Source organism: Ceratotherium simum, chromosome 20 (assembly GCF_057802395.1).
Source record: "Ceratotherium simum simum isolate JZ-2026a chromosome 20, ASM5780239v1, whole genome shotgun sequence".
NCBI lineage: Eukaryota > Metazoa > Chordata > Mammalia > Perissodactyla > Rhinocerotidae > Ceratotherium > Ceratotherium simum.
In genome coordinates, this window is record NC_141919.1 from 36317339 (window position 1) to 36331588 (window position 14250).

Here is a 14250-nt window from a genome sequence, read left to right on the forward strand (position 1 = left end):
CCCTTGTCACTTGATTTCATAAAGCTCACTGTACTTAAAATTCTCCCAAATTCACTTTTACTTATAGGGTAGTCCCTGTTTTGGTGATTAAAGTCAAAATCCCTGTGCCTTTTTTTTTCAGGTTGGCAGACCAGTTTAACAAAATAAAGGTTAATCTGTCATGTTACACTATGGATTTAGAGGTTGTCATTGCAAGATACATGTGTACATTTAGACCAATGGTTGGATGCCAAAGTTAAAAGAAAACTTTTTTATCACCACGCACAACTAGTTTGTTTACAACACGTGCACTTTTTGAAGGGGGAAAAAAATGTATAAATGCTTTCCTTACAGAACATAAGGCAATCTAATCCTGCTTTTGCCTCTGCCTTGTGGGAAATTTTGCTCTAATGATGGCGCCACACCCAGTACTCCCAAAACGGATGGGCGTGGAATTGCAGTATATGTTTCCAAAGATGCAAAGAACGCCGTCACAGCCAGCATCTCTCTACTGACCCTTTATTTAAGAAGTCATCTTGGTACCGTCCACTTAATAGCTGGAGAGGGCACCTAGAGGCAGCCTTGGGCTTGCCAAAGACACAATTTAGTAGGTGCGTGTTTGTGCTTGTGTGTTGGGAGGGGAGGAAGAGGAGGAAGGCCGAGGGGAAGAAGAGTGAGACAGAGAGAGAGAGATGGACTGCGAACATGTGTGTGCATCAGGGAACTCAGTGGGAAAGCCTGGCCCTTGTACTCAATTTCCCCTTCACAAGGGATAAACAGGCAATTACGCATCCTTTTATATTTGATGGCCAAGTGCTGAACTGGAAAGCACACTATTAGTTTGTGTCCCTTCAGGGCCAGGGCAATAAGTAGCCAGGAGAGCTGGGGCTGAAGCAGAGAGGGTGTTGTCTGCTGTTATGTGACAGTCTTGTCAGCAGCGTTCACATTACTGGAAGGTAATAAAGTGACAAGTAAGTTATTAGAAAGATATGAGGTGAAATTGAACTGAAGCTTCTCGCTGCTCAGCCTCGGCTTTTCCCTTTCCTCTTCTGTAATGGGGTCCACTATTTGTTACAAACTGAGCCTTGTCTTGATACTCTATATAAAAAAGATTTTTTTTTCCGGTAAAGGTCAAATGATTTTACAACAACACTTTAGAGGAGAAGAATAAAGATAGTTTTACGACAACTATAATATGTTGCTTCAAAAATATATATAGCATTATAACGAACAATAAGGCTGATCCAATTCAGTGTACTTGTAAAAATGCTTAGGTTTTCTTTAACCCTGTTATTGGGCATTTGGATTTTTCAACAAATGCCAAAAAGACAGCATTTGTTGTCCAGTTATTGCCACATGACCAGAAACATCATTTTGTGCAAGACGTGGGAAGAATGAGGACAACGGAAGGACACAAGGAAGGATGGGTGTTTGGGTAAGAGTGATGATAGATCAATTCAATTTTACAGCCGAATTCACGTGATAGTCACTGAAAATTACCATTTACCGTGAGCAACTCTCCAATTGTAGGAAATATGGAAATGAGTCTGGGACAGATCAGATGTGGCCTTAATACTAACACGACCAAGACTACCATACGTGGTTTAGCTCCGAGGGAAAAGAGGAAAACAGAAAAGTTACTTTTACGCTTCATAGGAAGGTGAGTGAGCTCACATTTTGATCAAGAGACCTTTAGCCAAGTAGCACGACAATCCCAGCTACGAGGGTGAGCAAAAGTAATGACGGAGAAAGGACAGATCCATGCTGGCTGCCACTCACTCCTACCCCACTCGCCACAATTAGAGCTTGGTTTGACCACTGGCCTTTTCTATAACCTAGGTGACCCATCACATCTTTTTGCTCCCTAAGGGACTCCAGCATCACTTCCCACTCCAAAAAAAGAAAAGAAAAAACACCCCCAACTGACTCGTTCGCTCTCCTGACCCATAGGGAACTTCAGCTCTTCGACGCAGCTGCCCTTGCCTCCCTCCTCTGACTGGGGTTCCATGACATGCCAGTCATGGGGAGCTCTGCAGGGCATGCATTGAGATGCTCTCACCCACTGCTAGGCTGAGTTGTACCAGCTGTTTCTCTCAAACACACACTTCCGGTGCATTCACTGTTTTCTTTTCTGGCTACCCCCAAACCAGGGCAGGAACCATTCTTCTACTTAGGATCCCTTACTCCACTTTAAAAAACTGTGATTCTCGCCAGTCTTTCAGGCACCTGCCTTTCATTGCCCTCCTAACTCATTTAGAGCCTCCCATTAAAAAAACAAAGAATGAGAGGAAAAAGCAAAATCCTCTCAATATTCCACATTTGGGGGACTATAAGTGATTTCTTTTAAAAAATGAAATTTGTCATAATTTGAAAAACAAGTTCTTAAGAAAATGAGTGTGTCCATAGGATGAAAGTAAGTTTCTTCCGGATGATTTGTTCCGTTATGATAGCAGATGTAGCGCGTCTTATGACAGCGGAATTTTATTTACTCTGCTTGTCAATCTAACCCAATACTAACAGACCAAGTACAAGTTAGGATTAGTCAGGTCAACTGTTGGCAGTTAGCAGCATGTCCATCTCCTCTGGTTACTGGCTTCTTTACGTTCTAATTGTGAAGGGCCCCCATTCTCATTTGCTTGGCACATGTAGGGGTGTGTACTGAGGAAGGGGAACAGAAGGTCATGTTTTATTTGGTGGGAACCTAGTGCAGGGTTTCTCAGTAAAATGAGGGGAACGCCCCTGGAACAGCCCATTCTTGATCTATTCAAAGCCTTTTTTTTTTTTTTTTTAGAGCAATGTATATACCAATGGGGCTGTTAACCAGTTAAGTGCCTTTGTCTTTTTACTGGAAGGGCCTGGAAATTCATGACTAAAGGAATCACAGTATAAGGACAGCAGCACCACGGTGCTAAAAACTTTTTAAAAAAAAGATGTTTGTCAGGTTGAGGAGGAAAACATTAACACCTTTAAACCTTTAAAAGGCATCAGGGTGAACCTGGGGCTGGACTAAGGTCTGAAATGCGTTAGGTTGGGTTGACTTTGTTTTAATAAAATTAACAGCAGAACAAAGAATATCAAGCTTTTTATCACATTTTCAAAACCAAATCACTATCCTTTCCCTTGCTCTTTGTCGCGCCCTCCACAGCATGCAGATATTCCTTCAAGTGGGCTAAGCCTTTCCGATATTTACAAAATCATAGTTTAAAATGATCAAAATAGTACGTTTCAACATCAGCTAGTGAACATGCACATTAATATTGCCTAACTTGGTACCTGTGACAAAGCTCTGGTTAAAAATCAATCAAATGGGAAGAAGCTGCTTGGATGAAAATCTGCATCACGATAGTTTTTAGCCAGCATAGAGTGGATGCAGCTAGAAATTGTTTCACAATAAATAGGAGACACCTATGAAAAAATAAATGATAGGAATGGGCAAAGATGAAGGGTTCAACGATTAAAGGCAGATCTCTTTATCCTGCCCAGTTGCAAAGAAGTCTTGGGATCACCATCCTAACTAGATTTAGAGTTACTAAGTCAAAACCCTGCACTCAGGCACACACCCAAGAACAGGCACCACTCTGGGACTAGAAGCATTATACATTTCACGATTTTACATTTTAAGCACCACTTCTATCCACTCCCTCTGTCCTTTTAAGCAAATAGGCTTTATACTGGAAAACATTATTGACCCATTTAGAAGGCCACCATAACATTTGGGCACTTGAGGCACAAAACTGGTAGCAAACAGGGGAGATACGTAAAAAGGCAAGTTGTTTAGGACTCCTTGCCGTTTCTCTGACAAAACACAGGTGAACACATTCGTGTTTCTGAGCAAGGGAAATTCTCTGAGAATGGCATTACTTCACTTCTGGACTTATTCTAACTGACTCTCCACATTTGCCTCGTTTGTGGTAAGTCACAAACATTTGTTCTAAGCCTGTTCATTTGCTGGTGTGACCTGCTGACAGCTATGTAATTCACTCACTAAGGCTCTTTGACCTTTTAGTTGACATTAAATTAAACAGACTAAACATTGATTTTGTACAAGATGAGTTCTAATATCTCAACCAAGAGTGTAACTTTTAAAAATGGCTGAAACAAAAATGTGTTATTTTCATAAATCTAGGTGTGATTCAGTCTACGCACACTCCAAAAGCTAGTGTTTCCATAACCTTTTGTTGGGATACTAAAAAGATTTTTCTCACCCTTTTTGGATCAAATCATTTGGTTATGGAGCAACAGCGCAACACAGAGAAGGCTAAGAGGACCAAAATGTTTGCAAACAAACTTTCATTATTCTAGTTCCATCTTTCACAAACATACTGTACAGAGTCTTATATGGTATAAAACAAAGGAAAACATCTCTGTCTATTCAATTTAACACAACACCAAAATAAGGCAATTAAGACTTTGGGGAATTCAAAAGTACAAGAAAACAAAAATGGTTATCACTAATTCCTCAGCTTTTTTACCGTAAACATTTGTCATTTAACAGACATAGTGTTTGATATATTTTCTTTTGTACTGCAAATACTTTTGGTCTTTCCTCACTGCAAAACAAATGAAGAATCAAATGAACCCCATAGCATCTTCTGAAGGAGATGAAAAGATAAAGCTCCTAGACATGTCTAGCTTATCTTTAAGAATCTATTGTTTCTGAAATTTTCACAAATAAAAATACTGAATCCTCAACTAATGATGCTTACTTTTGGAAACAATAAATACTGTGAGGTACAATAAATCCTACAGGAATAATAATAACAACAGAAACATATTAACAGTTTCCTTTGGCAAATTTAACGGAAGTGAATGCTGATGTGAACACAGAAAAAAATAATTACAAAACATATGAAAAATGGAAATGACATGAAAGGTTAAAACAAAGGGGGTATTTCTAACTTTTAGACCGATGAGAGAAATGTCTGAGGCCATTAAATGCAGAAAAGAAATACATTCTCTTTAAATTACTGTGTACTGTTTGACAAAATATTCCTGGTTTATCTCTTTTTTTCCCCCTCCACTTAAAAAAAAGAAAAAAAAGACAACACAACAGGTCTGCAATGCACACACTAATGGTTCTGGCTGCAGACTGAACTTGAGTGAATATCATCCTTTAGTCAGTATGCTGTGGTGGCAGAGACTGCCGATGTGGTTAACCAGCTCAGGCCACATGTGTAAACATCGGAAACAAAACAAAACAAAACAAAACAAAACAGGTTTGGAGCATCGTCTCCCCCTCTTTCTCACTCTCAATTGCTTGGTTTCAGGCTTGCTTTCATTTCTCTCTGACAAATCGTGTGGGAAACACAAGACGCTCGGTAGTGAGAGATCCTATTTGAAACCCCCTTCTTCTGGCTGTTCAGAAAGGAGTGTTGCTCAATTCAAGGTCAGCACGTGTGTTCAAAGCTTCCAAGTACTGCTGCTGTGAACAATGCCTCTTCATTTTGTCTATCACGCAGGCCTGAAACAGTACTACTGCAGAACTTGGGACAAATTAGACAGCCATACAACAGACCAACCCAGCTCAGGCTTTTTCTTTCTTTTGAAAGGCTGAGGGTTAGGTCCTTGGAAATGAGTGTTCAACTCTTTCACTGTATTCAGCTTTGTTCCATAGTGAGTAATTTGGGCCTTTGTATCCTGAAATATTATCCTGTCTCTAAAGAATAAATGCCTTGGCTGTTTCACACCACATAATTTTGTTTTCCTTTTATGTAACTTAACATATAAGCAAGAAGGATGCAATGTTGATTCTAATAACATTCGGCACTTGAAAGAATCACCAAGTGTTTTTTTTTTTTAAAGCGGTTTTCTGGTGGCCAACAAATTGGCCTGTGGTTATGTTGAGTGACTAATTGTATTTTCTTTTCTGGAAACTTGTGCAAAGTTGGCAGTTTTGTGTTAACACTAATACTTTTGTTTGGCATTTGTGCCCTATACTGACCAGACCGTTTTTATACAAGTGAATTTTTTTAAAAAGACACTTACTTGAAGTATGGCAATAGTTTAAGGATAAAAAAGAAGCATGGATATTACACATCCCCTTGTAGTGTATGAAAAAAAGTGCATGACTGGATTTATGTACTAGTACAGGACATTTTAAAAAATCAGATCTGTGCTGTAAAGCATGCCAGCACCTCTTTAGCACTATATCTAGCAGGTAGTAAAAACAAGACCATGTTTTTTTTAAAAAAAGATGTGCATTAATGCTAACATAAATGAATAGAGCTAGCCAGCAAACTATTTTTTTCCTGCATATCTAACAGCTGGATGTAACTGTAAAAATTAAACAAAAGAGTTAAACAACCATCAATACAACTGTTTTACATCATTGGCCTCTCAAGGCTAAATATTTACAGGTGAATCTGCCATGCTTTAATTGAAGAGTCTCTCAAAACCTTAAAGTTCACAGAAGACAACTACAAGTTCCTTTTTTGTTTCTTTTTTCTTTTTTTTTCCCTTTTAATTTTTTGCAGGCAATAGTCATGGGTACAACAAATTGTCTCTTTGGAGAGGACCGAGAATTATTATCCTGTCAAAATTTGGGCTCCTTGCATGTTTTGTGTGTGTGTGTATGTGTGTTTAAAGGGTACTTTGTTTTCACTCCCAAATTAAAGATCCCACTCTTTTCCCAAAACTAGAAAGGAAAAAGAAAGAAAATTTCAAAAGCACCTAGTGTTTGTCTTTTTATATCTAAAGAAACTGTATGTGTGTGTATATATATGTAGACACAGCGGCATACATGTGTATACACACACATGCACACACACCCCCAAGTACACAAGCACACACTGACTATGGCAGTTCAAAGATGTAGGCCATCTGGTGAGAGCTGGCATTTGTAGTGTCCGTTCTGAGACTAATCTACTGAAGTGAAGGGAATGTTTTTGTGGAGATTAGGGTTCTGACTGTGCCGATTTCGGCTTCGCACAGAGGAGAACATCATATTGCAACCGGGGACTTTGCACTTGTGCATTTCTCGCAAATGCACAGTTTTGTAGTGCACCCTCAGGGTCCCCTTGTTGCTGTACATTTTGTGGCAAATGTTGCACATGATCCCACCGTTGCTCACGGACAAGCTGTTGAACATCAGGGATCCTGCAACTTCAGCCCCTAGGCTGCCAGGGAGGGCAGGGGCCTCGGCCTTGTGCGCTGACTCCCCACTGTCACTCGCCCCGTCAATGTCGTCGAGAAGAATCCCCTCGTCGCTGCCTGCGTCGGATTCTCTGGAGGAATGGATGCTGCTGCTGGACTGGAGGCTGGAAGTGGTGCTCAGGTCAAGGACCATGTAGTCCTCCGCCATACCTCTCCCATACCCGTTCAGGTGGGAGTCTTCAGTCCCTGCGGGAGAGGAGGCGTCTTCCCTGACATCGAGCCCCAACGGGTGCTGGGCACCATAGATCTTCATCAAAAATTCATCCCGGAGGTCCTTGCTAAGGGAGGGCTGCGACGAGTCCAGGCCCATGTCATCGAGTTCTTTGGTCAACAGTTTACGATGCAGATTTATGTTGGCACTGTGTCTAGGAAAACAAGAGGGAAGGGGGGGGAGGTGTGTGGGGAGTGGGGAGGGGTGAGAAAAAGGAGAGCATTTTAAAATTGATTCAGCTTTCACTAGGCATCAAATAAGCACATTCACTGCTAATTACACCATTATAAAAGCAAACATTCCCCTCCATCCTCAGGATTTGGGAATACGTGGTGGGGAGAGCAGTAAGGGGAGCTTTTCATTAATGTAATTTTTATAAGAGAGTAAATTCTTCAATGGCAGAATGGATGCAAACCCCTGCTCCTTTTTTCTCAATGATTGTTCTGTTAGTTTTACTATATAACAGCATCAGCTGCAGAGAATCTCACAGCAGAGATTTTAGAATATTTATTAAATAGGATAAAAGAATGGAAACTGTCTGCTTGTCTTAACTGAATAATTTGAATTTACCTAAAAACAAAACCCAAACTCCCTTTTTTCTACAGCGAACACTTTATTGAGAGGTGTAAAAAGGATCCATTTTTTAAAAAAAGTAAATGGTCTTGATAATTTAGATTTAACTTCAAAAAATAATGAAATGTTCCCCCTCACCTTCCTACACTTCAATTTTAGGTAGAAAAAAAATTTAACTTAATAGATTAGCAATTCGAAACAGGGTTACAGACTGTCTTTAACACAAATCCCTTTTCTCAGAATGATTTGGGATCTCAGCTAAATCTAATAGAAAAATACATTGATTTTCAGAAGCTGCTGCTTTTTAGAGTTGAAAACGTTTTCATCAAGTAATTCAACTTTTAAAATTTAATTCTTTAAAACAGAAGCTGAAAAATGGAAATTGACTTTTTAAATAAAACCCACCCACCCTTAAAAAAAGAAATCACACTAAACAACAAAAAACAAAAACACACAATAAATACAAAAAAAAATCAAGCACAATAACAACATACGGTCCCTCTACTTTAACAACTGGAATCCGTACTTCTTAGACAAGCAAAACTTTGACTCTACTCAAGTGCTTTGCTTGTATTAAAAAAGATAGGGTTTGTCCCAGAGCATCCATAGGGATGTCATGATTTACAAAGCCTGATAGGTTATTCTCTCTCTGAAAACATTGCCGTTGTATTTACATCCCCCATTTATTTTTAAGATGCCCTTGGGCATATACCTCTCTCCACCTGCAAAGGCTCGCATGTTTGACAAGTACCTCAATTGACAGCTACCCTTCCAAAAAATAAACCAATAAATAAATATCCAGATACATAAAAGCTTCTCAATAATGGCAGAAGCTCTGCATCTTGAGGATGTCATTGCGATAACAGAAATGACCCAGAACGGCCCGTATGAAGTTCAACAGACCTCCTGATCATAATTAAAAAGGATGGAAGACCAGAATGAGTCACTCCATTTGGTGACCAGCATGGCTAATTTCTTAGAGATGGTTGAGAGGTATGTGCCTCACAGACAAGAAAGGTGGGAAAGCCTTCTCCACCTTCCACACAGGACCATAATAGCGCTGCGGGATTGAAGGGGCGGAGGGCAGCGGCCCTCCCCACACTGCACTTAGGAAGGCTGAGCTTACCTGGTGATAACAAGATCAGCTTTCTAATCTTTTGCTAAATCGATCACAAGAGAAAGCAAGAATGAGAGACAGAGAGAGAAAGAGAGGGAGAAAGAGAGAGAGAGAGAAAACAAATTCACATTCTAGACATCTGGTTTAAAAAAAAACTTCAACAATAAAATAGGGATTTAAAACGTTCTGATCACAAAATCATTTTCTGTCATACGCGATCATCTCATATGCTGTCTTGATGATTTTCAGATCAGCTGCATAATCCAAAAATCATACATCAAATTAAGATAAACCAAATTCACAGCATCATCATCACCCATAAATGAGTTCTACACGGATGCATACAGTGTGCGGATATGTGAATGATAAACAGAAGTTGTCCCCATGGTCCCTGCTCTGACACAGTTGGCTCCCTGTTTCCTTGGTGTCAGATGGCAGATGACTCCAAGTGCAGGTTGCTAAGCAGAGTGCAGGAAATGCCAACCGAGAAGTCTCTACCCTGACATGTGGGTATGACACCACCCGAGTTATTATGAGAATGTGGAAATAGACTTAACACTCTGTACCATTACTCATTGATAAAACAATCTGCCAGCCATAAGCAGCTCACAAAATCCTACCCTTCTGTTTATTATTTTTAACACCCTCCCCCTTTCTTAATTTCACAAGCACACATTTTGTGATAACTGTAATCTAGAACTCCGTGCTGCTTCTCACACATTTGCAGTTACTACTTCCCAGATTCACTGCTGAGAAAGCAGCAGCCAGACACACAGCAGTCACATCAAGACACACTGAATAAGGAAGAATAAATTAACATTGACAAAAGGACACACTGATCACCCAGATGGACACATCTTTCCTAAGATGACTTGTGAAATTCCACATCTCCACCAATATGTTACCAGGAAGAGATGTTTCTCTTCGTTTCTCACTTACAGCAATAGAAATCTGTAATCTAATTAGATGATGTACCAGCCCTCAATATCTGTCAACCAAACGATGTGCAGAAATGTGAAGACCAGCTCTGGCACTCTGTTCAACAGTGTCCCTTTTCCGCTGTCAGCAGTACTGTTGGCCTCTGCTAATATAATTACATTGACTTTTATTCAATTAAGTGCCATCCCTTGCTTTAAAAAAAAAAAGCTACTTTATCAATTGATTCAGGTGTAATGCAATAATAAAGATGAACTCATGGCAGTGCATTAGCTCTGCTGTTCATAACTTCAGTACACGGGTTCATTCACGGTAGTCGATTTCCATTATGCAACCACAGTTCAAGAGAATTGATTCTTTTATGTTCATTTCTTAATCTATTTCATTTTTGTTTAATAATCCTCCTAAATGCCATATGCAAAACACTTGAAGTGGGGATGGGAAGAGCGTGCTGTGGAAAGTGTGCTAGTTCATTCTCATGATAGTGGGCTTGGAGATTTTCTAACAAACTCACAGTATTGCTGGGGTGGAAAGGGGAAAAGCAAGTGAAGGAGGGAAAGAAGACAGACTGAAATTCTTTAGCGTGCTGATCCGGTCCCTCAAGAGGCTAGGTCCAGCCTCCACAGAATGGACAAAAGGCAGCACTTGATTTTAACAAAGACCTATTGTTGGACTCTGGAATCAGTCAATCCAAACCATTAACTGTCATAAAATACTGTCCTCGTGAGGAGATACAAAGACCTAGGGTTAATAGCAACTTAGAAGTTTATTTGGATCAGCAAAACTGAAGAGGTAAAAAGAAAGGAAGATGGAAGAGACACAGAAAGAACTCACACCTACTGACTACCAGATGTACAGAGAAGAGCATCCTAAAATGGGAGGAAGACCAGAAAGTGCTGGAAATAGGAGGAGGACCCCGAGTAGAGGAAGCAATATGCAGCCATATGTAATAAGTGGAAGGAGGAATCCATGAAGGAATCAGTTTTGAGTTCTCCAGAGACAGAGATGGTTTTTCCAGAAAATAGACTTTGTGTTGCAAATATTTATCTCCAGAAAAGAGGGAAAAATAATCATTAACAAAAATCTAGACTGTGTAGAACTTATTCTATTTTACAAGAACATAAACAGTATGAAAGCTGTTTTCACTTGCTTTGATATGAGGAGGAAAATTCCTCTTACGGAAAAAAAATGACTTGGATGGAGAGAGATGAGTTCATAAGTAGAAAGGGTAAGGATCTGATCTTAACAGGGATCTGGTCTTAATGAGTACTACTGTACTCATTAAGAGAGTGGGCCAAAATTTAGCCCCAAGGTGGTCACTTTCAAGAACACAAACTACTAAATCTTATTCAACCTCAAGTTTCCTGCAGATCAAGTAGAATACTTTGCACATAGGAGATAATTAAAAGTACATTTGCCTTCAATCAATAATATGCATGAGTCTTAAAGAAGCTTTTCCAAAATACACTGTAGAAGGGAAAACGATGATCCCAAGATTGGCAACATGTAAAGGAATAATTAAGAAAAGATAGTGGTTAATACAGCAGAGGGTAATTCCAACCCTTTTAATACACCAGTGTGGTGCAAGGACGTGCTGTCGCTGGGGCATGACATGGTCCGCCTATGTTACTACATAGGACAGGTCATAAAAGCGACTCATTCTTTGAAAGGCTGAGTGGAAGTAATCTAACTGGACTAAAGTTGACTTTTTCTTTTTCTGTTTCTTTAACGGAAACTCTACTTACGTCAATTACATCTCAGCTAAAAAAAAAAGAAAACTTGGCTATGCAACCACAGAAGACACTAAACTCATCAAACACAGTCAAGTAAGTGCAAGTGCCCTTTACAGAGAGAAAGTCAGTTCTGTCTCCGGCTTCTGTTTTCTCATGTCTCCCTTTCCAAACTTGTTCAAACGCCCAGTTCGACTTGATGCAATGTTTAACCATAAAAATAATTAAAAACATTGAAAAGGAAAAGTGTTTTGAGGTTTTAACTTTGGCTTTGAGATACAGGGAAGGAACTTTTTTTTAAAAAAGAAAAAGTCTCATGACCGAATTAGAAAATGAGAATGTGGCATCGAAACTGAAGAATGGATCAAACTATAGGTTACATGAGAAGTCCAACATCTAACTCTTAATCAGTTTTGAGCCATTCTAACCTTAGTGAATTGAAACAAAACACTTGATAATTAATTACAACGCCTCAGGTGAAATGGACTTGAGGCTTCATTTTGGATTAGTTTTTGCCTTTGTTTTTCTGCTCACCTCTGCCACTCCAAACAACCACACCCACACACACAAACACATCAACACACACGTATGAAATTATATTGTCCAGAATGATCACAGTGACATATACATTGCAGATACCATATAGATATGGTGTGTGTATGTATGTATGTATACACACATAGGGATAGGGAGAGAAATTTATATCCAATCTGGGAAAATCTAGATGTCAGGTTGAGTGTATTGTGGGATATTGAGTCAACAATACTCCCAAAAAGAAATCTAGTCTGCTATCCAAATCCACAGGAATGAAAAATTAAAACCTCTGCCCCTCAATAATTCCTTTATCTGGATTACTATAACACTATCTGTTGTCCTTAACTCCTCAAAATTTTGGTATTATCATTTATTAATGGTAGGATGCTTACAGCCCTGTGAATTAAATGACATTTTTGATAGTATAGTACATTTCTGCAAAACTAGTACTTGTTTTATAGGCTCTTATCTAAAGATTCTCTCTAGAAGATCTGAAAACCACCCCTCGCTCAGGAAAAAAATTCAGTGTAAAATTCTAGTGAACAATGCTCAAAAAACCAAAAAGTAAAGAAGTACATATTAAACTCAAGAAATCAAAGCTAAGCAAATTCTTGCAAATTCAAAGTATGAAATTCAGTCACTTCAATCCCTTTCAATATAAAACAAATCATCCATACTGGTCACGCAGACAGTTTCCTCTACATTCAAATTATTCACTTGAAGATAAGCTCCTACCACACTTTTCAGGGGTTTAGCTAATTTACTGCCCAGATACGGCACGTCTGTTGTAATAACAGGTAGGATGTATTGGGGTTGACCATTTATCAGAATTAGACTTCTTTTCTCAATTCACAGTGAATTATGCTGCCTACATGACTCCCCTCTCTCAGAGCCTGCCATCCCCTTACAGCCCCTAATGTGGCAGGCAAACAAAATTGACAGTCTCATCTTGTCAACAAGGGCCAACTCTCCTGAGAAGCCATTTAACTTTGCCGAGGAAGCAATGTATTAATGTGCCTGTCCCAGGAATGTTAATCATTGTCAAGCTTCCGACCTAACTTTGACGTGAACGAAATCACCAAATTTGTTTACTAAATGAATCGTAATATGCTAATAAGAAAGCATGACATATATGGAAAAGCCAAACAGATGGTTTGTTTACTCCGCTTTGCAACTTTATAAATGTTGTAACTCGGAAGATGTTAGTGAGAATTATTGGTTTGTTGGCAGGGGCAAACGTGTCTTTCGCATACTAAATCTGGCGCTACAGTTAGAAAACAATTTGTCATTGCTGTGGAATGCATAAAAAATGTTAATGTAGTAATGGCATTTGGGAAGGCAGATTGGTAGATGGAAAATGTGTATGCTGGATGCTCAGGTTAAGTGCAGAATTGATATCCGACAGTTCCAATGTTCCCTAACCATTTTACTTTTGAGTTGTATGTGACACATCAGGGCTTCTCAAGGGTGCTGATTATTCAATAGGTACCTGTTGCCTTGAAATGTGGGACGAGTGTTACACTGTGAATAGGATTGTTTTCACAGCATTTGGAAATGTTCTCAACCAGGCAGCTCATATGGTGGCTCAGTTTACTACTATTGTTGGGTATGAAAAAGCAAAGCCATGAACCCTGGCATCTTCTAAGGATTTAAATAAATCTGAGCTATAATTTTGAGTTTTATATTTATCCTGGATGAACTAACCGTCAAGTCTTCCATCCCTTGTTTTATAGTCTGACTTACATAGAGTTTAGAAGACGTATTTCCAAAATAATAAAAATGCATTTTTCTCTTGATATTCACATTTTTCTGCCATTTTAAAAGTAAGCTTTCTTTTCTAATGTGTACAACATGGAACACCAATTTCTTTCTGAGATCTTTTTCAAAGGAAATACTTCCTAAGACTATTCAAGAATGTTTTATATCATTAAAATGGTCAGTTTATGATCTTTTAAACAGATAACACTAGGGATGTATGAGTTCCCCAAGGGAGCAGACAGAATTGTGTAGACAATATT

The 14250-nt window shown here is 39.2% G+C and overlaps 1 protein-coding gene across 18 annotated transcripts in view; it reads right to left on the reverse strand.

The window, feature by feature from the left end:
• Positions 1-4252: 4252 nt before the first annotated feature.
• BNC2 (basonuclin zinc finger protein 2) overlaps positions 4253-14250 on the reverse strand; it is a 414875-nt gene continuing 404877 nt past the window's right edge. For 14 of the 18 annotated variants that reach the window (XM_087444633.1, XM_087444632.1, XM_087444626.1 and 11 more), the window contains one exon: positions 4253-7496. In XM_087444633.1, coding sequence (XP_087300759.1) covers positions 6836-7496 — 661 coding nt within the window. In that variant the 3' untranslated portion in view covers positions 4253-6835. Of the gene's footprint in view, positions 7497-9041; positions 9076-14250 lie in introns of all 18 variants that reach the window. The other 4 variants (XM_087444638.1, XM_087444637.1, XM_087444628.1 and 1 more) reach the window with 3 other exon arrangements.